Source organism: Podarcis cretensis, assembly GCF_951804945.1.
Source record: "Podarcis cretensis genome assembly, chromosome: 4".
In the NCBI taxonomy this organism is placed as follows: domain Eukaryota; kingdom Metazoa; phylum Chordata; class Lepidosauria; order Squamata; family Lacertidae; genus Podarcis; species Podarcis cretensis.
The window spans coordinates 7,638,959-7,665,294 of record NC_137173.1 but is presented as its reverse complement, the minus strand read 5'-3'; the positions used below and the strand labels follow the sequence as shown (position 1 = coordinate 7,665,294).

Here is a 26,336-nt window from a genome sequence, read left to right as displayed (position 1 = left end):
CGAAGCAAGCCCATAGGGAAATTTGTCTTGCGAAGCGCCTCGAAAAACAGAAAACCCTTTCGTCTAGCGGGTTTTTCATCTTGCGGGGCACCACTGTACTTCTTTGCATTCAGTTACTTCTTTGCATTCAGTTATTTAATTGCATTTAGTTATTTCTTTGCATCCAGTTATTTCTTTGCATCCAGTTATTTCTTTGCATCCAGTTATTTCTTTGCATTCAGTTACTTCTTTGCATTTAGTTATTTCTTGTATTCAGTTATATCTTTGCATCCAGTTATTTCTTTGCATCCAGTTATTTATTTGCATCCAGTTATTTCTTTGCATTCAGTTACTTCTTTGCATTTAGTTATTTCTTGCATTCAGTTATATCTTTGCATTCAGTTATTTCTTTGCATTCAGTTATTTCCTTCCAGAGCTGTGTGTGTGTGCAACCCCACCAGGGCTACCCAAACCTCTCTGTCCAATCCACTCCTTCAAAAGTGCAGAGTGCAAGCTTCCCTCGTTTACTGACCAAGCTCAGAGCAGCCTCCTCCTCAACCTGGCGCCCTCCAGATGTTCCGGACTACATTTCCCACCAGCCCCAGCCAGCATGGTCCCTGACCAGGGATGGTGGGAGTTGTAGTCTAAAACATCAGGAAGAAGCGTTGCAGGGGGTTGGACTAGATGACCCTCGGGGTCCCTTCCGATTCTGCTATTCTATGATTTTATGATTCGGCGGTAGTAGGTGCAGTGCTTGGATGCACAGCTGGACAAGCCAGCTCTCCCTTGAATAGCTGTGGTCGCTGGAGCCATAATAGTTGTGAAGCTGAGGCTCCAAGACTTTGGCCACCTCATGAGAAGAGAAGACTCCCTGGAAAAGACCCTGATGCTGGGAAAGATGGAAGGCACAAGGAGAAGGGGACGACAGAGGACAAGATGGTTGGACAGTGTTCTCGAAGCTACCAGTATGAGTTTGACCAAACTGCGGGAGCCAGTGGAAGACAGGAGTGCCTGGCGTGCTCTGGTCCAGGGGGTCACGAAGAGTCGGACACAACTAAACGACTAAACAACAACAACGAAAAAGACCCCTGGACAATTAAGTCCAGTCAAAGGCGACTATGGGGTTGCAGTGCTCATCTTGCTTTTCAGGCCGAGGGAGCCGGCGTTTGTCCGCAGACAGCTTTCCGAGTCATGTGTCCAGCAAGACTAAACTGCTTTTGGCGCAATGGGACTCCGTGACAGAAACCAGAGCTCACGGTAACGCCGTTTACCTTCCCGCCAGAGTGGTACCTATTTATCTACTTGCACTGGTGTGCTTTCAAACTGCTAGGCTGACAGGCGCTGGAACAGAGCAACGGGAGCTCACCCTGTTGCGGGTATTCGAACCGCCGACCTTACGATCGGCAAGCCCAAGAGGCTCAGTGGTTTAGACCATAGCGCCACCTGCCATCTTCCCTTGAGTAGAATAGCAAACGACTCGGGATAAGCTTACCTGTGAGACCACCTGCACCTGTGCAGACCTGTACGATTGCTTTGTCGACCTGGGGAAATTCTACTTTGGCACTGCGCCCATCGTAGAAGGTAGAAGCCAACTCTATGGGGCCGATGGGTCTTAAGCTCCCCCCCTTAAATATTTGGGCCACCTCCCCAAAGTTAACGGGTAGCACCGTTCAAATGGTGTCTGTGTGATTGGTTATGTGGGACAAGGCTTGCCTGCTCCCCCCCCCAATATTTTATTCAAGTTGACACCCCTGGCATCCATACTGAGACTTTTCCCAGGTGCCAACTGAAGTACTGACTGGACACAGCAGCGCCCACAGCTATCGGGTTGGCAGTCCCTGCCAGAGACAGTTCCTTTATTTGTTCACGCTGTTTCTGTACTGCTTACTCTATTTAAAAATATCTCAAAGTGAAAACGACAGCAACTTGAAGAGCCACAGATATTATCAAAATGCAGTAAGCTCGTTAAAGAGGGTAAGTCGAGTGGGGCTTACTTCTGAGCGTAAAAAGAAAAATTAAGATGGCACTATAACACATTTATCGTGGTTTATAAGCCTTTGTGAGCATACTTTGGAAGAAGGCTCTGAAAATTAGGCTCTGACCCCTGACCCCTTATATGGGATTTGGTATATAAATTTTCCCTTGGCTTTTTTGCTGGCCCATGATGATTCCTCCCTTTATGGTCTTGATTTATGGGCTACCACTAAAATCAGGCTGCATTTTAAGCTGTATTTTAAGCCGTATTTTAAGTGTTTGTTTGGTTGTTGTTGTTTTCCTATTACGTTTTATTGTAATTCATATTTGGTATTAGCCGCCCTGAGCCCAGTCCTGGCTGGGGAGGGCGGGGTATAAATAAAATTTATTATTATTATTAAAAGTTGACCCATAAAGCGCACAATAATTTCTATAATTCGCCTTATTGGGCGAAGAGGAAGGGGAAAACCCTTGCATTCTTCAATCTGGATTCTTGCTCTGCTCCAGAGGTTGAACATAAATAAGTTTCACAACACCACAATATTCACGTTAGGAATATTAACAGCTCTTGTCTCGTCCACGCTGAGTGACGTTTTCCGGAGATGTTCTTTCTTTGATTGAAGACATCCTCCTGGGGTGTTTGGCTGCTTTCTGCCGATAAGATCAGACATGACCCAGCCATGAACAGAATACCACTGCTTTCGCCCGCCGCATGTTTTGAACTTCATTTCCCATCACCCTCAGCACCCAGTGGCGTAGCGTGGGGGGTGCAGGGGGGGCCGGCCGCACCGGGCGCAACATCTGGGTGTTAGGGAAATCCACGGGTTAGGGGGCGCAAATCCACGGGTTAGGGGGCGCAAATCCATGGGTTAGGGGGCGCAAATTACTTGCCTTGCCCCAGGTGCTGATAACCCACGCAACGCCACTGTCAGCACCACAAGACTTTGAAGTCACAAACCTCCAGAGGGCACCAGCTTGGGGAAGGCAGGTTGTTTTGGCGAGCTCAGCTTCGTTTTGGAAGCTGGGAAAGTCCCCGGTTTTTATCCTCACCCTAACTGTCAGGCGTGCTTCTCGAGCCGACTTGAAGACTCAAAAGTCTACAAGGAAAACAAAGCCCTGGGGGGGGGAATTTGTTGAGAGATGTAGGAAGCTGATTCTTGATTGCTGATTCCCGGAAGGGAGACGGGAGGAAACATATCTTAGACGCAGATCGTATTCTCTTGACTTGATGCTGTCATGTACCTTTGCCACTGACGCAACCCCACAGCCAGGCAGGGTTGGGAGGGGCTGGGAAATCATTTTGCAGTCCCTGTGGGCAGGTGAGAAAGCAGCCGGATTTTGATGGAGAAGGTTGCCTAAGGTGAAAGGGTCAAGCGCCCTGCTTCGCCCCCTCACCGCTGCTATTTAGCTCACATTTATTCAGCGAGAGAGGTGCCGATCGGTTAGAAAGTGGGGAGCCTAACCCTGTCTCTCCTGCTGTCATTCATCCAGTTCGGCTGTAAAGGTAAAACTTTTCAGGTTGCATGTTGATGGTAAGGATTTGTGCCAAAGGACGGAAAGACTTCATTCGGTTTTGATAAGCAGGAGGCACAGGGCTTCTCTGGAAAGGAGCATTTGTGTAGCTGAAAAAGGGGAAATTCCGTTTTGGTCTTGTATGCACAGCCAGAATGAAACTTCACAGATCCTCTGGAGTCCAGAAATGAAAATGGTGTTCAGTGTGCATATGTGCAGAAAATGTACTTCCTCAATCTTCTTTGATGGGCCACTCCAGATGTCCTTTTCGTTGTGCATTCATGATTCTTTATTTTATTTATGTAACCACAACAACAACCCTTTGAGGTAGGTTAGGCTGAGAGGCCTGTTGTCTTTGTCCTTGGAGTTTTCTTGGCAGGGATACTGGAGTGGCTTGCCGGTTCCTGCTCCAGGTGGATCACGTTTGGTCAAAACTCTCTGCTATGACCTGTCCATCTTGGGTGGCCCTGCACGACATAGCTCATAGCTTCTCTGAGTTATCCAAGCCCCTTTGCCACGGCAAGGCAGTGATCCATGAAGGGGAAGAAATGGAGGCAGTTAGAGATTTTACTTTCTTGGGCTCCATGATTACTGCAGATGGTGGCAGCAGTCACGAAATTAAAAAAAACGCCTCCTTCTTGGGAGAAAAGCAATGAGAAACCTAGGCAGCATCTTTAAAAACAGAGACATCACCTTGCCAACAAAGGTCCGTTTAGTTAAAGCAATGGTTTTCCCAGTAGTGATGTATGGAAGTGAGAGCTGGCTGATCACCGAAGAATGGATGCTTTTGAATTCTGGTGCTGGAGGAGACTCTTGAGAGTCCCATGGACTGCAAGAAGATCAAAGCGATCCATTCTGAAGGAAATCAGCCCTGAGTGCTCAATGGAATGACAGATCCTGAAGCTGAGGCTCCAAGACTTTGGCCACCTCATGAGAAGAGAAGACTCCCTGGAAAAGACCCTGATGTTGGGAAAGATGGAGGGCACAAGGAGAAGGGGACAACAGAGGACGAGATGGTTGGACAGTGTTCTCGAAGCTACCAGCATAAGTTTGACCAAACTGCAGGAGGCAGTGGAAGACAGGAGTGCCTGGCATGCTCTGGTCCAGGGGGTCACAAAGAGTCAGACACGACTAAATGACTAAACAACAAGGCTGAGAGGCAGTGACGGGCAGCGAGGTCACCCAGTGAGAAATTTGAACCCTGATCTCCCAGGTCCATATCTGATACTCTAGCCCAGGGATCAGCAAGGTTTACCTCGTCTGGGCCAGTTCACTCCAGTGGAGATCCCTCCCTGGACCAGATCATACGTGCACCCGCGATTTCCGGCGTCTGCACAGAAGTGATTTTTTGCACCTGCGCATGCGCAGACATGATTTTCGGTGCTGCAGAAGCAATTCCTGCGCCATACTGCGTCAGTTCAGTGCAGCGCAGGGGGAGTCACTGAGTGGGTGGCTCAGTTTGGGGGTGGCTCGTGGGCCAGTTAAACAACTCCCGTGGGCGGCTTGTGGCCCACGGGCCTTAGGTTGCCAACTCCTGCTCTAGCCACTACCACCACACTGGTTCTCAGACCGCACTGGCTCTCTCAGGGATGATGTTGGGTGCTGATAGACAATTCTGCTTGCTTTCTTGACAATCCACGCAAGTTCCTGCCCCTCCAGGCAGCAATAATGGGTTATCATTTAAGAAGCGTTGCAAAATAAGAGTGGAATGGCGTGTGAATGACTCATTATAAATCCAGAGTGAATGCATTATTATTGCATCAATGACATGTTTCGTGCATATGTAATAGGGCTTCAATCTAAAAGTTCCACATTATATTTTTATTTTCAAAAAAATATCTGCGGCCTGAACCAGGGTTCACACATGTGTGGTGCAAGCGAGGGAGATAATGAGACAGCCATACTTTTAAAGTAACTTTAAAATAACTTTTTGAGGGCTTCCCAGGGGCATTGAGTTGGCCACTGTGAGAAAAGGGTGCAGGTTTAGAAGGGGCTCTGGCCTGATCCTGCAAAGCTTCTCATGCATTCTTAGCCTGCAGTTCTTCCCTGAGAGCACCTGGAATGTGGCGTTTTATTGTCAGGTACAATTCGGCCCATATGGTTTTGGAGGAAACTTAGTGAAGAAATTGGCCGTGTTGGCCGAACTCTGCCCTTGAACTGAGCAACCAGTGTAGCCCAAACACATCCAGAGTCCAGAATGCGCCCTCATACTTTACCCCAGAAAATATTTGTATGTCCTGAAGTCATTGTTTGATCAGAGACTTATGTAAACTTCTGGATAGGGGCAATGGCTGAAATTGTGAAACTGGCATTATCAGCGACAAATCCGCTGGTGCGCCCGGGATATACCGTATTTTTTGGTGTATAAGACACCCCCCCATGTATAAGACGCCCCCCATTTTGGGGGACTAAATTTAAAGAAAATGAGGGGAGATGGCCCAGAGTTCTTGAGCTTTTTTAAGGGGGGAAAGTGGCAAAGTGGGCAGCTGCTCCCCCCGAGCCACTGCAGATAGGAAGTGCCGTAAAGCCCTAAACAGCCTCAGCCCAGTATATCTGAAGGAGCATCTCCATCCCCATCGTTCTGCCGGACACTGAGGTACAGCTCCGAGGGCCTTCTGGCAGTTCCCTCTCTGCGAGAAGTGAGGTTACAGGGAACCAGGCAGAGGGCCTTCTCGGTGGTGGCACCCACCCTGTGGAACGCCCTCCCATCAGATGTCAAAGAAATAAACAACTACCAGACTTTTAGAAGACATCTGAAGGCAGCCCTGTTTAGGGAAGTTTTTAATGTTTAGTAGGTTATTGTATTTTAATATTCTGTTGGAAGCCGCCCACAGTGGCTCAATGGCTTTGGGCAAAACAAAACAAACAACTTTTGTGTCTGGGCTTTTTGAATACGGCATCCCTATCTGAGAGGTTTCCACTCTCACTTTTCTCAGACTTCTCCTTACTGCTTCTTACGGAGAACATCAGCTTCCATATATGAATCTATTATTTTCTGTGTGTGTGTGTCTCTCATAAAGGTAAAGGGACCACTGACCATTAGGTCCAGTTGCAGACAACTCTGGGGTTGCGGCGCTCATCTCGCTTTATTGGCCGAGGGAACCGGCGTACAGCTTGCGGGTCATGGGGCCAGCATGACTAAGCCGCTTCTGACGAAACCAGAGCACCGCACAGAAACGCCGTTTACCTTCCCGCTGGAGTGGTACCTATTTAACTACTTGCACTGGTGTGCTTTCGAACTGCTAGTTTTGCAGGAGCTGGGACTGAGCAACGGGAGCTCACCCCGTCACGGGGATTCGAGCCACCAACCTTCTGATCAGCAAGCCCTAGGCTCTGTGGTTTAACCCACAACATCACCCGCATCCCTCGTACTCACTTCCAAACTGGAGATCATTTAAAGAAGCTCACGTAATGAGACTAAAATATCAATACTACGGTAGCGCTAACTCTCAATTAAAGCTTACTTCTTATGTATCCCAGTATTCTTGCAGGGTTTGAAATGCTAAACTTTTGTACGGCTGCATTGATCTGTTGCATGATGGGCTTGTCGTGGCCTTTGGCTCTAGAACAATAAACTTTGACAGAAATACAATAGCATGCAAACAAAAAAACAAAAAAACCCCGCATTTTAACTTGTGTGAGCTGCTAATTTTCTGCACAGTCTTTGGTGACGCTTTCACGTTGCATCGACAGCCCCGAAGAGGAAGTCAAGGTGTTTGGATCTTGGAGGGGGTTTTCGAGAGCAAATCAGACTATTTGCACCTGCATATTTACACAGCTCATATCAAATATTGAAGGATCCTGGGCAATGCGCTTGACTGAGGAGAGGGTTTTGGGACGTTTGTTTAGGCCTTGCGCAGAAAGAAGAAAAGTCAGCGACAGATACGAGAAACTCAACAGTTTTGTCCTGTTGGGTAGAGCAGTACATGTGAAAAGGATCTAGGAGTCTTGGTTGACCACAAACTTGACATGAGCCAACAGTGTGACGCGGCAGCTAAAAAAGCCAATGCAATTCTGGGCTGCATCAATAGGAGTGTAGCATCTAGATCAAGGGAAGTAATAGTGCCACTGTATTCTGCTCTGGTCAGACCTCACCTGGAGTACTGTGTCCAGTTCTGGGCACCACAGTTCAAGAAGGACACTGACAAACTGGAACGTGGCCAGAGGAGGGCAACCAAAATGGCCAAAGGCCTGGAAACGATGCCTTATGAGGAACGGCTAAGGGAGCTGGGCATGTTTAGCCTGGAGAAGAGGAGGTTAAGGGGTGATATGATAGCCATGTTCAAATATATAAAAGGATGTCACATAGAGGAGGGAGAAAGGTTGTTTTCTGCTGCTCCAGAGAAGCGGACACGGAGCAATGGTTCCAAACTACAAGAAAGAAGATTCCACCTAAACATTAGGAAGAACTTCCTGACAGTAAGAGCTGTTTGACAGTGGAATTTGCTGCCAAGGAGTGTGGTGGAGTCTCCTTCTTTGGAGGTCTTTAAGCAGAGGCTTGACAACCATATGTCAGGAGTGCTCTGGTGGTGTTTCCTGCTTGGCAGGGGGTTGGACTCGATGGCCCTTGTGGTCTCTTCCAACTCTATGATTCTATGATTCTATGACAATGAAAGCACAGATTTGCATGCACTAATTTATGTGTGCAGGTGCAAATTTAGAAAAGTCTCCTCTAACTTGAGCAGAAATATATAACTCAGGTGGTAGAGCATGAGGCTTGTGCTCTCAAGGTCGTGGAGGGAATCTTGCATTGCAGGGCGTTGGACTAAAGGACCTTAAGGGTCCCTTCCAGTTCTACAGTTTTATGATTCTATAATACATCTCGCCATAATGTTGAAGGCTCTGACAGGTGACCCATGAACTTGCTGATCTGGTGCACACTGTTGACAGGCAACTTCAAGGCGTCTGGTGGTCTCTCTCTCTTTTGAGTTCTTTATTTTTGATGCAGATTTTACTGGGCTATTCCAAGACAGTCCTTTGAAAATCAGACAAATTCATGGAGGAGCAGGATCAACCAATGGCGACTAGCCAGGATTGGTGTGTTCTCCTGCCCCTGTCAGAGGCAGAATGCCCCTGAATTGCTGGAAATTGACAAGTGGAAAGAGCACTTTTGTGCATGGGTCCTGCTGGCTGTGAGAGGTTTTTAATATTTTTAATGTTTTTAATATTCTGTTGGGAGCCGCCCAGAGTGGCTGGGGAAACCCAGCCAGATGGGCGGGGTATAAATAATAAGTTGTTGTTGTTGTTGTTGTTGTTGTTGTTGTTGTTGTTGTGAAGGTAAGTTAAAGGACCCCTGGACGGTTAAGTCCAGTCAAAGGCGACTATGGGGCTGCTTTCAGGCAGAAGGAGCTGGCGTTTGTCCACAGACAGCTTTCTGGGTCATGTGGCCAGCAGGACTAAACCACTTCTGGCACAACAGGACACCGTGACGGAAACCAGAGCGCACAGAAATGCAGTGGTATTCCCGCTGCAGTGGTACCTATTTATCCCCTTGCACCGGTGTGCTTTTGACCTGCTAGGTTGGAAGGAGCTGGGACAGAGCAACCGGAGCTCACTCCGTCGCGGGGATTCGAACCGCTGACCTTCCGATCGGCAAGCCCAAGAAGCTCAGTGGTTTAGACCACAGCACCACCCGTGTTCCCCATTGTGAGAACAGGATACTGGGCTACATGGACCATTGGCCTGATCCAGAAGGCTTTCGCTAGGTTTGTAAGTCTGCTGTGCCATCACAGCCAAAGGGAACCAAATCCTGCAACAATATCTATATTAATATCAAACAACATTAGGATGCTCGGCTCAATACGCCCCCATTGCCCTGACCCAGCAGAGATCTTCTTAGCTTATTTTAACTCTTCATCTTTCCCGAGCCACTTTTTCGGGAGAGAGCTCCCCAGGCAGCTTGCATGCACAGAGAAGGCACTAAATCTCATTCCAGTGAAACAGAACCACGAAAACTGTAGCCTGAAAACAATTTCACAGCCCAGTTTCACAGCTCATATAAAACCAATTTGCACAACCAAGGAGAAACAATTTAAAACCAGCCATACTTCGTTAAATAGTCAGTATTCAGCCCAACATTTGGGATTAAAAACGACTGGCAAGAAATGGATTTTAGAGGCCCCAACTTGAAGCCGTTACAGATGGGGGCCAAGCATCTATCCATTAAGTGGGATATGGGGCCACCAGCAAGAAGGCCTCCCTCCGTACATTTTGCTGTGCAAGAAGACTTCCTGTGCAAAGTTCGTCGAAAGGAGCAGCAATCGCTCAGAGACATCTCGTTTTTGGATCTGACAAGAGTTTGTTCTCTGCGAGCGAGAGCTCAATCTAGATAACCATGTTCTGCCCTTGTCAGCTTATAGAATTTCCTCCTCTCTCCCTCCCACAGCCTCTCATACATAATCTGTGTGGGGTCTTCTGCCAAACGCATCTTGGCAGCCCTTGCGTGTGTGTTTATGTGTGCGGCCTTTGTGGAGCAATTGTCGAAACATTTGCGAGGTTGTTGGAGGAGGGAGAAAGTTTGTTTGTGGTTTTGATCAAAGCCACGCATTGTCCCAGATCAGCCTGACCGGGCCGTCACCTTCCACGTGATGCTGCGAACACGCCTGGAGAGATCCCTGCTGACATGTCTTGCAGGAAACAAGGGTCAAGTCGATTATCCCTTCTCCTTCCGCCCCCTCGGTGCTTTCTGGCTGCGAAAGCTTTCGAGCGTCAGCCATGGAAGATGCAGCGCTTTGCTGGTTCCCAGGCTCTCCTGGAGTTTCAAAGAGATCATAGAACGGTAGAGTTGGAAGGGACGTTGGGATTCAGGGCACAGTCCTTCAATGGCTGCGCTCGTTTCTCTCTGGTCGGGGACAGAGGGTGGCGCTTGGGGGAGAATTGTCATCCCGCCACTCCTTGGTGTGTGGAGTGCCACAGGGTGCGATTCTCTCCCCGGTGCTTTTTAACATCTTTATGCGCCCCCTCGCCCAGCTTGTCCGGAGTTTTGGGCTGGGCTGCCATCAGTATGCTGGTGACACCCAACTCTATCTGTTGATGGAGGGCCATCCTGACTCGGCCCCAGACACACTGACCAGATGTCTGGAAGCTGTGGCTGGATGGTTACGTGGGAGCCGGTTGAAGCTAAATCCTTCGAAGACAGAGGTCCTCTGGCTGGGACGGGGCGATATGGGATTGAGGGGGCAACTCCCATCTCTTGCGGGGGTGCAGTTAGTGCCAGCACCATCCGTTAAGAGTTTGGGTGTTATCTTCGATACCTCCCTCTCTATGGAGGCGCAGATTACAGCTATAACAAAGGCAGCATTTTTTCATCTCCACCAAGCTAAGCAGTTGGCTCCTTATCTCTCTCGCCCTGACCTAGCCACTGTGATCCACGCGACGGTCACCTCCAGACTGGATTATTGTAACTCGCTCTATGTGGGGCTACCCTTGAGACTGACCCAGAAACTCCAGGGGGCGCAGAATGCTGCAGCGAGACTCCTTACGGGGTCTTCGCTGCGAGATCATATTCAGCCGGTACTATACCAGCTGCACTGGCTCCCGGTGGAGTACAGGATCAGGTTTAAGGTGCTGGTTTTAACCTTAAAAGCCCTATATGGCCTACGACCCTCGTACCTACGGGACCGCCTCTCCTGGTATGTCCCACAGAGGAACTTACGGTCTGCAAATAAAAACATCTTGAAGATCCCAGGCCACAGAGAGGTTAGGCTGGCCTCAACTAGAGCCAGGGCCTTTTCGGCCGCGGCTCCAATCTGGTGGAACGCTCTGTCACAAGAGACTAGGGCCCTGCGGGACTTGACATCTTTCTGCAGGGCCTGCAAAACAGAGCTGTTCCACCAGGCCTTTGGTCAGGGCGCAGCCTGACCCCCCTCCTCTGGCAATCTGCACAGAATTTTGCTTATTGGTTGCCATAAATTTGATTTTAATTAATTTTTATAATGAAATGTTTTTAGAATCGTTGCATTATTTTGATTGTTGTTAGCCGCCCTGAGCCCAGCTTCGGCTGGGGAGGGCGGGATATAAATAAAATTTATTATTTATTATTATTATTATTATTTGAAGAGCAACTGCAATCAACAAATTGCGCTAGTAGGACTACAAGAAGTTTTGTAAGGAGAAATACAGTTTTACGAAGTGTTACAAAGTAGGAAAAAATAGAGATATTGGTCATGAGTTTGAAATGTAATGGGGAAAATAAGAAATGCATACTAAGAGATTAGAAAAATTTTCAGACAGGACTGATGGAAGTCGAAAAAACTGAATAGGATGTAGAAGTATGTTTAATTACTGTTGAAAATGATAGGCTAAAAAAGTAATGAAAATTTTTATATATATATATATATATAAAAGGGGAGGCTGGTTGCACTTCCTCCTATCGAAGGCCAGGCAGAGGTCCATCCTCCCAAAATCCTGCTCCTGGTTGCTGCCCGTGATAGTGCTTTTGTGCCAGCCATCCCACAACACCAGGATGTGGTTACCGGACAGGTCAGATTTGCTGATCCTATCGCTCTTGCCTCGAGTTTCGTATGCTGCCACCCAGCCATCTGACATCCTGCTTCTGCTTCTACTGCTTCCTCTTGCTGCCTATATAGGGCATCTCCACAGAAGGACTTTCCGAGCCCGGGCACAGCAGGTGGAAAGGCAGCACAGGGGTGGGGGTTGCCGAGGCCACCTGAGCCGGTCCAGGAAAAAGAGGCTTTGTCCTGCAGGTACGCCAAAGGATTTGTAGTTGCGTGCACAGGCGATTTGAAAAGCCACCCCTTTCGTGCACCTCTCGCTCTCTGCGTGTGGCTAGACCTCCCGAAATAGAGGTGAGTGGCAGACTTGGGGTGGGTTCTCTGGAAAGGTTCCTTGGCATGAATCACACTCGTTTTTTAAAGCCAGGTTTAAGGATGAGTGAGGATGGGCAGATTGGCTTCTCATTTCTCCACTCCAAAGTGCGGGTTCTCGTCCACATCAGTTTGCAGAAAAAGTAGTGAAAACCCTGAAAATTTACCTGCTAATTTCTCTCGATGTACATAGTTTTGAATGCAGTTTCACCCGATAGCTTGTGATTTTGCAAATCAATTTTCTCTTCTCTTCTTAAAATTTTGTATTCTGTGTTGAAAAATTGTTGCTGTTGTTTAGTCGTTTAGTCATGTCTGACTCTTCGTGGCCCCATGGACCAGAGCACGCCAGGCACTCCTGTCTTCCACTGCCTCCTGCACTTTGGTCAAACTCATGCTGGTAGCTTTGAAAACACTGTCCAACCATCTCGTCCTCCGTCCTCCCCTGCTCCTTGTGCTCTCCATCTTTCCCAACATCAGGGTCTTTTCCAGGGAGTCTTCTCTTCTCATGAGGTGGCCAAAGTATTGGAGCCTCAGCTTCTGATTTCCTTCAGAATGGATAGGTTTGATCTTCTTGCAGTCCATGGGACTCTCAAGAGTCTCCTCCAGCACCATAATTCGAAAGCATCAATTTTTCGGCAATCAGCCTTCTTTAGGGTCCAGCTGTCACTTCCATACATCACTACTGGGAAAACCATAGCTGTCAGGGCTGCCCGAGGTCCCAGCTCACAAAGGACCAACGCCAGTCCGTTGTTATATACAAGAGTCTTTATTGAAACGCAGTTTCGATTTCAAAGCCGCGGCGTGCAGCCCTATGTCTTAAACCCTAGACCGCTGAAGCTCCGTCTGAATCTCAACCCCCCAGACACCAGTTTAAGACTCTAGCCTTGCTCCACCTCTTCCTTTGCTCTTTCCTCCTCTGGGTCCGCCTGTCCGCTGGGGTGTTGCCCTTTCTGGACTCTTCTGATGCTGAGTCCCCGGATTCTTCCCCCTGCCTCCGGCGTGCTTTAGGACCTGGCTCCCAATCCGTGCTTCCTGCTGTCCCGCGCGCCTGTACATTTGAACTTGGCGCGCGCGCCCAGCCAGCAACCTTTCTCCTGACCGTTACACTGCTCCTGTCACTGCTTCCCCCCTTGGGGGGCTAGCTGGACCTGACCTCCCCTCCGTTCCCTCACTCTGCGATGGAGGCGTGGCCAGCCCTGATTCATCTTCTCTCCCTACTGGAGAAGACGCGGGCCCTGATTCATGAGACTCTTCCCCCCCCACTCCGCTCTGGTGGGGGAACTGGTCCTGATCTCCCGCTGCTGCTTTGGGAGTCCCCGCTGGCCCCTTGCTTCTGGTGTGTCCCCCCTGGGACCCCCCTTGCCCTGGCCATCGGCGCCCCCCTCTGGGAATCTTCTGATTCGCTGGAGAAGCTCATGGAATCTCTCGTGCCACTGTCATGCTCCCCTACGCTGCCCTCAGATTCTTCCCCTTCGCTCTCCGTTTCCTCTCTCCCCTGTGTCTCTGCTCCTGAACCCCTGACAATAGCTTTAACTATACAGACCTTTGTCTGCAAGGTGATGTCTGTTTTTTTAAGATGCTGTCTAGTCTGTGATTCTATCCTTGACTAAATTCAATAAATGTATTAAGAGGTCAATGGGTGTCTTTGATCTGAAAACTTCCTCTTAATAGCTGTTTCGTGCACCCAGAACCGTTTTGCTTTTCTGCACTCCCATCGCAAAGGGGCAAAACTGTTACCTTTTCCTGTTCCCCAAACCAACACTTTCCCAGTGATTTTTGGATCCCCCTGTCTGGAAACCTCTTCTTGTGTAATTTAAGCCCATGTGATGTGGCCCTGCCTTCTGGGCAGCAGAAAAACAAGCCTTTGCCTGCTTTGGTGTAACCTTCGGGCATTTGAAGAGGAATTTTAAGTCCCCCCTCTGAGCTCCATGTATCACACGTCCTCCTTTTTCCCTCTCCCTCTTCTGTTCTAATCCGAACGGTGCCCATTCAAAACCTGAACTTTCTGCCAACTTTACCTTTTGAAATCCGCTGGGGGTTAAGGTGCCCATTATGCCAGGAGCGCTGGACCAGATTGGTTGGAGAGGCGAAGCAGTTTCTCAACCTCGCAGGTGCCCGGAGACGGCGGTGGGAGGAGAGAAAAGTATCGCTTTCGCCCAAATTCAACACCCCGCAAACAATTCCAACGCAATTAAGCGCTATACAATTGTTGGAAAGGAGGAGCGGTTCCTTTCAGCGCTGGCGACCTAACTGCCTTTCAGCTTTTGTGGAGTGTGAATGGGGTAACAAAAAGGTGTTGTGTGTCTGCCTACGTGACCCAGCGACTCTCATTAGCTGCCACGCGCAGTTCGTGACCTTTGCCTGTGAAGGTCATTGCTCTTTGGGGCCGGATCTGCCATTAGGCAGGAGAGTCACGTGCCTCAGGCGGTTAGATTGGGGTGTCACAAAAAGGCAGGAAATTGCTCGTTCTTTGGGGGATTTTTACGGGGATTTTCAGCTGTTGCGCACCTTGCTTCTTGGGTGGGGTGGTGGGCAGAGGGGGGCATTTGCTGTTCCGCCTCAGGCGGCAAACTATTTTGGGCTTGTCTTCAGCAATCCATGGGGGGAGTGATATGAGGGGTGCTACCAGACCCATTGAGGACCCCCAAATAGCACAAGATGTATGTCTGTCATTCAGGAGTGCAGCCTTTCCCCTGTGACAGTGCGTGCCCAAGATCCGTGCTTTTTTCTAGGGGGTTGCATGCTCCTAAACATTTTGTGAATCTTTGTACTTTTTTCCCATTTACTGTATTTATTTCCCCCGATTTGAACTATAAAATGGTGATTTTCTTGAATCAAAATGAGAGTACCTCTAAACTGGGAGCTGCCGCCGAGGCCACATAACACCAGTCTTAAAAGACCTACACTGGCCGTCAGTACGTTTCCGAGCACAATTCAAAGTATTGGTGTTGACCTTTAAAGCCCTAAACGGCCTCGGCCCAGTATACCTGAAGGAGGGTCTCTACCCCCATCGTTCAGCCCGGACACTGAGGTCCAGCTCTGAGGGCCTTCTTGTGGTTCCCTCACTACGAGAAGCCAAGTTACAGGGAACCAGGCACAGGGCCTTCTCGGTGGTGGCGCCCGCCCTGTGGAATGCCCCCCCCCCCCGATGTCAAAGAGAACAACTACCAGACTTTTAGAAGACATCCAAAGGCAGCCCTGTTTAGGGAAGCTTTTAATGTTTAATAGGTTATTGTATTTTAATATTCTGTTGGAAGCTGCCCAGAGTGGCTGGTATAAATAATATATTACTATTATTATTATTATTATTATTGAAAAAAAGCACTGCGCGGGGCCATGGGTGCCATGCAGAGTGCACTGAAATTGGTGGGTGCCCGGCTCCTTCATGGGGAATTTTGTGGCTGCTCGGGCACCCGGGGCCCCAGGGAGTTGGCACCTACGCTGTCGCTTCTGAGGAGGAACTCATCATGTGGATTCAGACCCCGGCACTTTCATATTTCAAACCTAAAAGATTCTGCGAGGATCGACTTGGGATAGGAAACTGGGGGGATCAATCTGCCACACGATTCCAGGGACCAGACCCCCCTACATCAATTGGATTTGATTTATTACAGTTCATAGAACCATAGAACTGTAGAGTTGGAACGGACCCTGAGGGCTATCTAGTCCAACCCCCTGGAAATGCAGGAATCTTTTGCCCCACATGGTTCTCGAACTCATGACCCTGAAATTAAAAGTCTCAGGCTCTCCTGACTGAGCTACCAAGTTTTCTACGCTGCTTTTCATTCAGGCAAAGCCCCAAAGCGGCTTACAAACAATAACCAGTAATAATATGATAGAACGTAATAGAGCATCGCAAAAGCAGCACAAATCACATAGAGTAATTAACAAATCGATGGTGGAACAATGGCAATCTATAAAACACCGTTGACAGAGTTTGGCTGTCGAGTGTCCCTCGATTATTATCTGTGAGATGTCATAGAATTGCAGAGTTGGAAGGGACCCTGAAGATAATAATAATAATAATAATAATAATAATAATAATAATAATAATAATTTATTTTTATACCCTGCCCATCTGGCTGGATTTCCCCAGCCACTCTGGGTGGCTCATTTAGTTCAGCTGCCATTCTATGGTTCTGTGAGTTAAGAACCACGTAGAAACCTTTTAAAAATATTTGAAATTAGAGGTAAAAGAGATGAAACTCATCAATTGGATAGGCTTGCCCAACTAAAATGTTTTAAGCAGGTGCAAAAATGAGTACAGGCAGGGAGTTCCAAAGTTTCGTTGCCACCATGCTAAAAGAAGGATTTCTTACAACTGCGGTTATTTGACAAATAGACTGCGGTGGAATCTACACACCTGTTCAAAACATTGTGGAAATGCTTTTTTTCACCACCTGGTGTCACAAATATATATTGCACTTTGCAACACATTCAAAGTGTTTCATTTGCAGTTGTATAGCTGAGTCCTGTATCTCTTTTGACCAGACCATGGGTAGGCAAACTAAGGCTCGGGGGCCGGATCCGGTCCACTCGCCTTCTAAATCCGGCTCCCAGATGGTCTGGCAATCAGCGTGTTTTTACATGAGTAGAATGTGCCCTTTTATTAAAAAGGAATCTCTGGGTTAATTGCGGGGCCTGCCTGGTGTTTTTACATGAGTAGAATGTGTGCTTTCATTTAAAATGGGTTATTTGTGGGGCGTAGGAATTTGTTCATTCCCCCTGCCCAGAAAATATAGTCCGCCGTCCGCCCCAAGGTCTGAGGGACAGTGGACTGGCCTCCTGCTGAAAAAGTTTGCTGACCCCTGGACCAGACAAATACCTGACCCTCAATTAATTTTCGTTATCCTTCCTAACCCCGATAAAATAAAAAACGACGGGAACAAGAAATTCAATTCCTTAGATGCTGGAGCATTAAAAAGGGTTTGAAATCTGCTGCCCAGGAGGAGCATTTGAGAGAGGCAGGTTCCTCCTCCCTAAATGTGTCAGCAAATTGCCACAGGCGATGAATGGACGGCCGTCTCCTCTGCAAGCAACCCTGCTGGGGACACTTCAGAGCGAAAATTGTGCAAAAGGAGGAAGCGGTTGGTGTGTCAATTTCGGGTGAAAGTGATGCATGGGCACAGGCGAGGGGGGGCGGCCTCCTGCCCTTTGCTGCTGAAACCACAATGTTGCTTGAACGAAAAGGGGCAGAGGAATTAGACCGGCCCTGGGTGCAGGAGGCTGCCTGCCTTCTTATTTTTAGGTTTGAAGTTGCAGATTCTGAGCCAACTATAGGTAAGCGGGGGGGGGGGGGGCAAGGTCGTAGCTCGGGGATGAGGCAGAGTGGTGCATGCTCTGGTTATCTCCCGCTTGGACTACTGCAATGCACTCTACGTGGGGCTACCTTTGAAGGTGACCCGGAAACTACAACTAATCCAGAATGTGGCAGCTAGACGGGTGACTGGGAGCATAGCTGTCAACTTTTCCCTTTTCTTCCGAGGAATCCTATTCAGAATAAGGGAATTTCCCTTTAAAAAAGGGAAACGTTGACAGCTATGACTGGGAGCGGCCGCCGAGACCACATAACACCGGTCTTGAAAGACCTACACTGGCTTCCAGTACGTTTCCAAGCCCAATTCAAAGTCTTGGTGCTGACCTTTAAAGCCCTAAACGGCCTCGGCCCAGTAAACCTGAAGGAGCATCTCCACCCCCATCGTTCTGCCTGGACACTGAGGTCCAGCTCCGAGGGCCTTCTGGCGGTTCCCTCGCTGCGAGAAGTCAAGTTACAGGGAACCAGGCAGAGGGCCTTCTCGGTAGTGGCGCCCTCCCTGTGGAACCCCCTCCCACTAGATGTCAAGGAAATAAACAACTATCTGACTTTTAGAAGGCATCTGAAGGCAGCCCTGTTTAGGGAAGCTTTTTTATGTTTGATGCATTGCTGTATTTTAATATTTAGTTGGAAGCCGCCCAGAGTGGCTGGGGAAGCCCAGCCAGATGGGCGGGGTATAAGTAATAAATTATTATTATTATTATTATTATTATTATTATTATTATTATTTATTTCCCGAGTTTGATACTTGACATCGCCAGGCAGGGATGGGAAGATTCACTGTCTGAAACTCCAACACAGCCACTGACGGCCAGTGTAGACAGAGAGACAAATAGTTTGACCTGTTTATATGCTCTGCCTTGGAGGCAGATTCGGGTTCAACCCCTGGCCTTGCCAGGCAGGGCTGGGGATGTCCCCTGCCTGAAATCGCTGGTGATCCACTGCCAGTCCGTGAAGGCTGTACTGATCTAAGTGGAACCATCGGTCAGGGTCGGCAGAATGGAGCTCCCTATTAAGCTGGTTCCTTGTAAACCTCAAACGTTTCTGCGTAAGGCTGACACGCAGAACCCTCGTGCCTGAGGATTTTCTCTCTCTTTCTCTCCCAGTACTTTCCCCAGGAAAACCTGCATTTTTAACCCTGAACCGGAGCAAACGGCAACTGCGTTTTCCGCCGGCTGACAGTTGCTCCAATTCAGCTGTTAAAAAAACAACAGCAGCAAATGGGTTTTCCTGGGGAAAAGAAAAAAGATCAGACACAGAACTTTAAAACATGGAGTTGTGGCTAGAAAGCGCGGCACAACAGGAAGTCTGGATGAGCCCTGTGTGTGTGTGTGTGTGTGTGTGTGCTTTTGTGTCTAATCGCAGGATTTAGGTGGGAAGATTTGGGGCAGGCAAAAGAAAGCCCCTCTTCACGCAGCACATTGATAAGCTGTGGAACTCATTTCTGCAGGAGGCAGTGATGGCCACCAGCCTAGATAGCGTTAGAATAATAATAATAATATTAATTGTTGTGTATTGAGTCAAAGGATTTTATATCTGTATTATTATTGTCTGTATTTGCATTAGGGTAAAGTAACTGCCTTTTGGTTCCAGAGGGTACAGCTACTATTGGTTCATTTAAGCTGCTGTATTTGGATCCTCTGTCTTATTGGTTTCCTCCAAAAGGCAGGACTGTGATTGCCTGATATTGTTCCCTCCAAAATGTATCCTTTCTAGCTAGTTCCCTGTCCCTATAAATGTAGCTCTCCCCTCCTTAGGCCCCAGTCTTGTTGCTTTAATTAAGAAGTGTTACTAGAGAACTGTCTCCAGCATATTATGTCAAGAGAGCTGAAATCACAAACCCCACGTCACAACAACAACAACAACAACAACAACAACAACAACAACAACAGCAATAATAATAAACAACTAAGTTTGTTCTGGGTATAAGATTTCATGTGCATGCACACTTCTTTAGATACTTTTATTCACATGTAGTTTTGTGCACGCACACAAAAGCTTATAGCTACTGGACAATTATTCTTATTTTTTGACTGCCTCAGACCAACACGGCTACCTACCTGAATCTATAATGATGGTGATGATGATATTTATACCCCGCCCATCTGGCTGGGTTTCCCCAGCCACTCTGGGCAGCTCCCAACAGAATATTAAACAGAATAAAACTTCAAACATTAAAAACTTCCCTACACAGGGCTGCCTTCAGATGTCTTCTAAAAGTCAGAGAGTTGTTTATTTCCTTGACAATCTGGTGGGAGGGCGTTCCACAGGGCAGGCGCCACCACTGAGAATGCCCAATTCATGCAGGAGATGAGAGCTTTTCCTGCTTCGGCAGTCCTTAGGATATAGTGCCTCCTCCTAAAAGCCTTTGCCTTCTGCTCTATCCTTTGTGCAAGTCTTTAGCGCCTGCATACGTACAACTGCTTTCTTCCTGCTGTTGGTGCCAGAGCAAAGAGATAAGATGCATGAGGTTGAGCAAAGGGTGCCAAAAGCCATGTGAGTCTAGCCTGGCTGCAGGTCGGCCAGCGGACTAGCACAACCAGTGCCGTTTCAAAATGCCAACCTCTCTGCAAAAGACAACTTCCCCGACCTCTTTGCATCTTCCAGCTTAAAAAAGAGAATTAAGGCAAGCCAGAGGCCTGTGGTGGAGATGATGTCTGGCTTTTCTTGCCCATTTGAACTTCTCATTTGGGTTGTGGTTAGCTGCTATCGGATGGTCTCGCTGCGGATGGTTTTGGTGGGTGGGGAGGGCGGGAGATGTTGGAGCAAGGAACAGAAATGTGTAAAAATGTGCAAGGCAGTAAAAGAACGGGCTTTCCTGGAAAGCCACTTCTGCCCTTCGGAAGAGGTGGGCTTCACGGCCCCTCCACCCCCTGGCCAGCCAATTGGTCGGCTCAGGGGGCATGGCCTGCCCCACTTGGCAAATTGGCACCAGCCACTTGGTTTACGCCTCCCTCGTAGCAAATCATCACAACTTTCTGGGTATTGGCGGTTAGGCATTGGTATTGCTCTGTCGATGGAAAAGGGAAGGTAGCGCCATCACCTGCCCCACATATTGAAGGGTAGTCCGCTAAAGGATTCCAGGGGGCGTGCTCCTGTCCGAAGCCTAGGGAGGTGAGGGCCTAAGGCACACCCTGAGCGGTGACCCCGGGGTAGTTCCTAGTTGATGTGCATCAGCAGGACTCCCCCTACTGGTGGTTAACCCTTCCTGGACTTCAAGCGGACAGGCTGAAGTCGGATATAGTTGGTTAGGACCAATGCCTTAGCCAATACCGCTCATCACCTGTAACCAATAAAGTTGTGGCCTTTTTTAGCCCATTAACCTTAATAATTGTGTCATGCATCATAATTTCCATGGGGGATGTAGGGACTCGGCATGCAAACCCATGTGCCTTGCATGCTGCTGGGCTCCGTCGTTTGCTGGAAGTGGTACGGATCGCTTTTCTTTTGGAGTTCTGTTCCTTCAGGGTGACGCGGGTGGCGCTGTGGGTAAAACCACAGTGTCTAGGACTTGCCGATCGTATGGTCGGCGGTTCGAATCTCCACGACGGGGTGAGCTCCCGTCTTTCGGTCCCAGCTCCTGCCCACCTAGCAGTTCGAAAGCACCCTTAAAGTGCAAGTAGATAAATAGGTACCGCTTTATAGCGGGAAGGTAAACGGCGTTCCGTGTGCTGCGCTGGTGCAGGCTCACCAGAGCAGCGTTGTCACACTGGCCATGTGACCCGGAAGTGTCTGCGGACGGCGCCGGCTCCCGGCCTCTAGAGTGAGATGAGCGCACAACCCTAGAGTCTGTCAAGACTGGCCCGTACGGGCAGGGGTACCTTTACCTTTTTACCTTTCCTTCAGGGTAGCACCAGTGTCGCCATAAAGAGACAGAAGAAGCACCCTGGGACTTTATGGTCAAGGGTTAGAGTAAGAACCCCAGTAAATAATGTTGGTGGTGATGTTGGGGACTTTTTGTGTTGATTAAGTGGACCTCTGGCCACCCAGCTATAGTTTTTTTCTAGAGGGCCCGTAGGGAACACTAAAGGTTTCAGCCTAGGAAACGATTTGAGTTTTAGATGCGTCAGTAGGGCATGTGGGCCAGCGCCAGGATTTGCACTGAGTTCAGAGCTCAAAAAAGCACTCCCTTCTGAGATCCACATGCTAGGGATAGGTCCCTGCCCCAATGAGCTTCCAATCTGAAACTGCAAGCTCCTTTGGGACGAAGGGCGGGATAGAAATGTAATGATGAAACGAAGTAAATTTGACACAAGAGGAGGCGGCAGACAGGGGAAGGAGACAGAGGCAGTGAGTAAACTAGAAGAATATGCACACACACACACACACCTGCAGTTACGTGTACTTAGGCGTACTTGCAGTGTTTTTGGGGTTTGTATTTTAATATTACTAAATGACATCCTTTTTGCATGACCTGTAATTGTAAGAATGTGCAGGCTTTTGAATGCTGCTTCAGTCAATTCAGTCAACGTATTCTGGCATTTAATTACTTTTTAACAAATACAGTGCATATGGATTTAGCTTTCTGCATTTGATCTGTGTTGCAAGCCTCTTCAAGTCCCGGCCTGGGGAAAAGGCGGGATATAAATAAATGGATGGGGTTGTGAATGCATCACTCTGTAGCAGGAGCAGCTCAGATGCAGGTGCAGCACAAATTTGATCTCTAGCGCGTGCCCCCCCCCTTGCCTGTTTATCGCCCGGACTTTATCTCCCTGTGCGTCACACGGGTGCCATCTGCTGGCAAGCGAAAGTTAAACCAGGAGATGCGTTTCCCAATTGCAGCAGGTCTGACTGCCTTTTATTTTTACGGTGACCAGCCTCCGCTGAAATAAACATGTAGAGAATTGTAGTGTTGGAAGGGACTATGAGGATCAACTAGTGCAGGCATAGGCAGGCTCGGCCCTCCAGATGTTTTGGGACTACAACTCCCATCATCCCTAGCTAACAGGACCAGTGGTCGGGGATGATGGGAATTGTCCCAAAACACCTGGAGGGCTGAGTTTGCACCCAATGTGAGGCTCAGTATGATGATGATGATGATGATGATAATATTATTTATACCCCGCTCTCCCCAGCCAAGACAGGGCAGCTAACACCAAATATAAAAACAATTGATTGAAATACAGCTAAAAATACAACATTAAAATACAACATTAAAATATTAAAATGCAGCCTCATTTCAGCGGAAACTCAATCAAAAACTTTTTTTGGGACAATGTAAATTGACTGTTAATTGGGAAATGTATTAATTTGTGTGTTTTTTTAATATCTATCTATCTATCTATCTATCTATATGAATGAAATGATTTTTATTTTACAAGTGTACATTACCAAATACATATCCATATTTAGAGATTTCTCCGTATCTCTAAGACTTCCCACCTTCCCCTCCATGGGTCCTGTTATCAACCTTTTCCACTGTATATTATTTCATCATCCAAGTTTTATGTCTCTCCAATTTGTCCATAGTAGTAATTTCTACATTACAAGTGTTATTGCAATCCTGCTAATGTTTTCATCTGCCTGCAGTGGTCTCTCAAGTAAATTGTAATTAAAGTTTTGGTCTTCTTGGTCCCTGAGCTTGCCGGCCATTTCGGCATAGTCCAACGGCTTGATTTGCCATATTCCTCTCTGCTAGGGACTTTGTCTTCTTTCCATCTCTGGGCCAGTAATATTCGTGAACTTATCAATATTTTTATTAAGGAATCTTTTGCCCAGCATGGGGCTCAAACACCTGACCCTCTCTCTGCCTTGCCCACAGATCCTAGCTGCCACGAGGACAACCGAGGGCTCGATCCAAGCCCAGGAGCTTACGGCATGGATAATCTGACCTCCTCCGCCGGCGGCAAGGACTCGTGCACCTACCACGAGGAGTTCAAGCAGATCCTGCTGCCCGTGGTCTACTCGGTGGTCTTCGTCCTGGGGCTGCCCTTGAACTTCATCGTCATCGCCCAGATCTGGCTGTCGCGCAAGTCTCTGACGCGGACCACCATCTACATGCTGAACCTGGCGGTGGCTGACCTCCTCTATGTCTGCTCCCTGCCTCTCCTCATCTACAACTACTCCCAGAAGGACTACTGGCCTTTCGGAGACTTCACCTGCCGGTTTGTGCGCTTCCAGTTCTACACCAACCTGCACGGCAGCATCCTCTTCCTCACCTGCATCAGCATCCAGCGCTACCTGGGCATCTGCCACCCGCTCTCCACCTGGCACAAAAAGAGGGGCAAAGGCTTCACCTGGATGGTCTGTGGGGTCGTGTGGTTCCTGGTGGTTGCCCAGTGCCTGCCCACCTTCGTCTTTGCCGCCACCGGGATCCAGAGGAACCGGACTGTCTGCTACGACCTGAGCCCGCCGGACCGCTCTGCCAGCTACTTCCCTTACGGGATCACCTTGACGGTCACGGGTTTCCTGATCCCCTTTGTCTCGATCTTGGGCTGCTACTGCTGCATGACTAAGATCTTGTGCCAGAAGGACGAGATGATCGGTCTGGCCGTGCGCAAAAAGAAGGACAAGGCCATACGGATGATCGTCATCGTGGTCCTCGTCTTCGCCATCAGCTTCTTCCCCTTCCACCTCACCAAGACGCTCTACCTGATCATCCGCTCCATCCCCGAAGTGCCCTGCCTCACCCGGCAAGCCTTCGCCATCGTCTACAAGTGCACCCGGCCGTTCGCCAGCATGAACAGCGTCCTCGACCCCATCCTCTTCTACTTCACCCAGCGCAAGTTTCGCGAGAGCACCCGCCACTTGCTGGATAAAGTCAGCTCCAAGTGGAAGCACGACTCGTGAGGAAGCGTCCGTGATCCTGTGCCAAGGGAGGGTTGGCGATGCCCCGTCTGCATGGCACCGGGCACCAGAGGGAGAGCTCGGCCTAGCGCGGCTTCAGAGGCCTAACTCTGGTTGCCATGCCAACCCTATTGGAAGGCCTTGGGAGAATGTCACTGTGTGAACAATGGACCGCTGGGATGCTCTGCCTCTCTTCCTTGCCTTAGGCCTGCCAGGATTCGCTCCTGCTGGTTTGGGAGATATCTGCTGCCCGTGGCCGGCGCCAATGGTCCTTCGTACCGCCATGCACCCAGAATTGAGTGGCGCAAGAACAGGAGAAATGCGACTGGCGTAAAGTCAGGGACATCGAAGCCACCTTCTCCCAAGTCACTCTGCCAGTCCACCTGGCGCAGTCGTGTCTATCTGGACTGGCAGCAGATCCCCAGGGGTTTTGGCTGGAGCTGTACCTGGAAATCATAGAACTGCAGAACTGGATGGGAACCCCAAAGGTCCTCTAGTCCAACCCCCTACAATGCAGGAACAAATGAGATGCCATTGGACACTGAACTTGAGACCTTCTGCATGCTGAGAAGATGTTCTGCCGCTGGGCTACGTCAGCTGAAGGAGAGAGGATCCTGAGAGAGGATCTCTTTAGTGAGATATTCCAGATGGACTGAATTGGCTCTGGGTGACCGGGAGTGTGGGGGGGGGGTCATCGCTTAATTGTTTAAAGCCCTTGGGGGTCACCCAGGCCTTGTTCAAGAAACAGTATTATTACCTTTTCACTGAGAAAGGAGTCCTAGTCTTTCAGATCCCTTCTGAAATCAGGGGGTTCCAAGCATGAGCTGTGAACAGATCCTTCTACGACAGATCTCCAACCGGAGAACGGATATCAGCTAACAAATGCAACCCCCCCAAGTTGCTGCGATGAACTGAGAAATGGGGCGTTGTCCCGTCCGGCGAGTCCTCCATCGCCACGTTTCTCTGAAGGGACCCCGTTGAAAAACCACCAGTGTTGATTGATTTGTTGTCATTTCTTTTAGAAGATGTAATAAATTTCAGGCTTGGAAGTTCAGCTTAATATGTACCAGCTCCTGTCTGAGCAACTTTTGTGTGGGAACCTCCTTGTGAGCTTTACGAGAGAGTTGCGCTGCGGAATCGGCCTTCGGAAGAATGCCGGCTTTCTCTTTTCCTTGCTTACCCATAAATCAGGCAAGTTCCTAGCCCTCATGAAATCCACGGTGCCTCTGAATACCAGGTGCTGGGAATCACTAGCGGGGAGAGTGTTACTGAGCTCAGGTCTTGCTTGTGGGTTACTCATAAGCGTCTGGTCGGTCCCTGTGAGACCAGGCTGCTGGAGTCAACACAGTAGGAAGCGTGGTGTAGTGGTTAGAGAGACAATAATAACTGGGGGGGGGGGCCTTTCAAGGAAAAGTAGGATAAAAATGTAGGCATTTCTGCACGTGCATCTTTCCATTCAGGCACGTCAGAGCCATCGTTGCCGTTTAAAGACATATTTCAGCCAAGCAAAAGGTCAGCTAGGCGCACAACCTGAGGGAGCCGTCCTGGCAGCCACAAAGAGGTGCCTAAGGCAGGGGGCAAATCTGAGATTCTCCACCCCCAGCCTGTTTGTTTTCCCCCATTGCCCTGGCTCAGTTTACCTGTCTGCTCTTTTGCACGCTGGTTTCACGCTGCGGGTTAAACCACAGAGCCTAGGACTTGCCGATCAGAAGGTTGGTGGTTCGAATTCCCGCAACAGAGTGTGCTCCCGTTGCTCGGTCCCTGCTCCTGCCAACCTAGCAGTTCAAAAGCACATCAAAGTGCAAGTAGATAAATAGGTACCACTCCGGCGGGAAGGTAAACAGCGTTTCCGTGCGCTGCTCTGGTTCGACAGAAGCGGCTTAGTCATGCTGGCCACATGACCCGGATGCTGTACGCCGGCTCCCTCGGCCAATAAAGCGAGATGA

General features: G+C 48.9%; 1 protein-coding gene across 3 annotated transcripts in view; it reads left to right on the top strand.

Moving 5' to 3' along the window:
• The window catches only part of P2RY6 (pyrimidinergic receptor P2Y6), a 47,510-nt gene extending 22,066 nt beyond the window's left edge, over window positions 1–25,444 (top strand). The window contains exons 1-2 of one of the 3 annotated variants that reach the window (XM_079973960.1): window positions 11,880–12,170; window positions 23,366–25,444. In XM_079973960.1, the coding sequence (XP_079830086.1) occupies window positions 11,930–12,170; window positions 23,366–24,393 (1,269 nt within the window). In that variant the 5' untranslated portion in view covers window positions 11,880–11,929 and the 3' untranslated portion in view covers window positions 24,394–25,444. Of the gene's footprint in view, window positions 1–11,879; window positions 12,171–17,422; window positions 17,571–23,365 lie in introns of those variants that run through there. The other 2 variants (XM_079973961.1, XM_079973962.1) reach the window with 2 other exon arrangements.
• The last annotated feature ends 892 nt before the right edge of the window (window positions 25,445–26,336 follow it).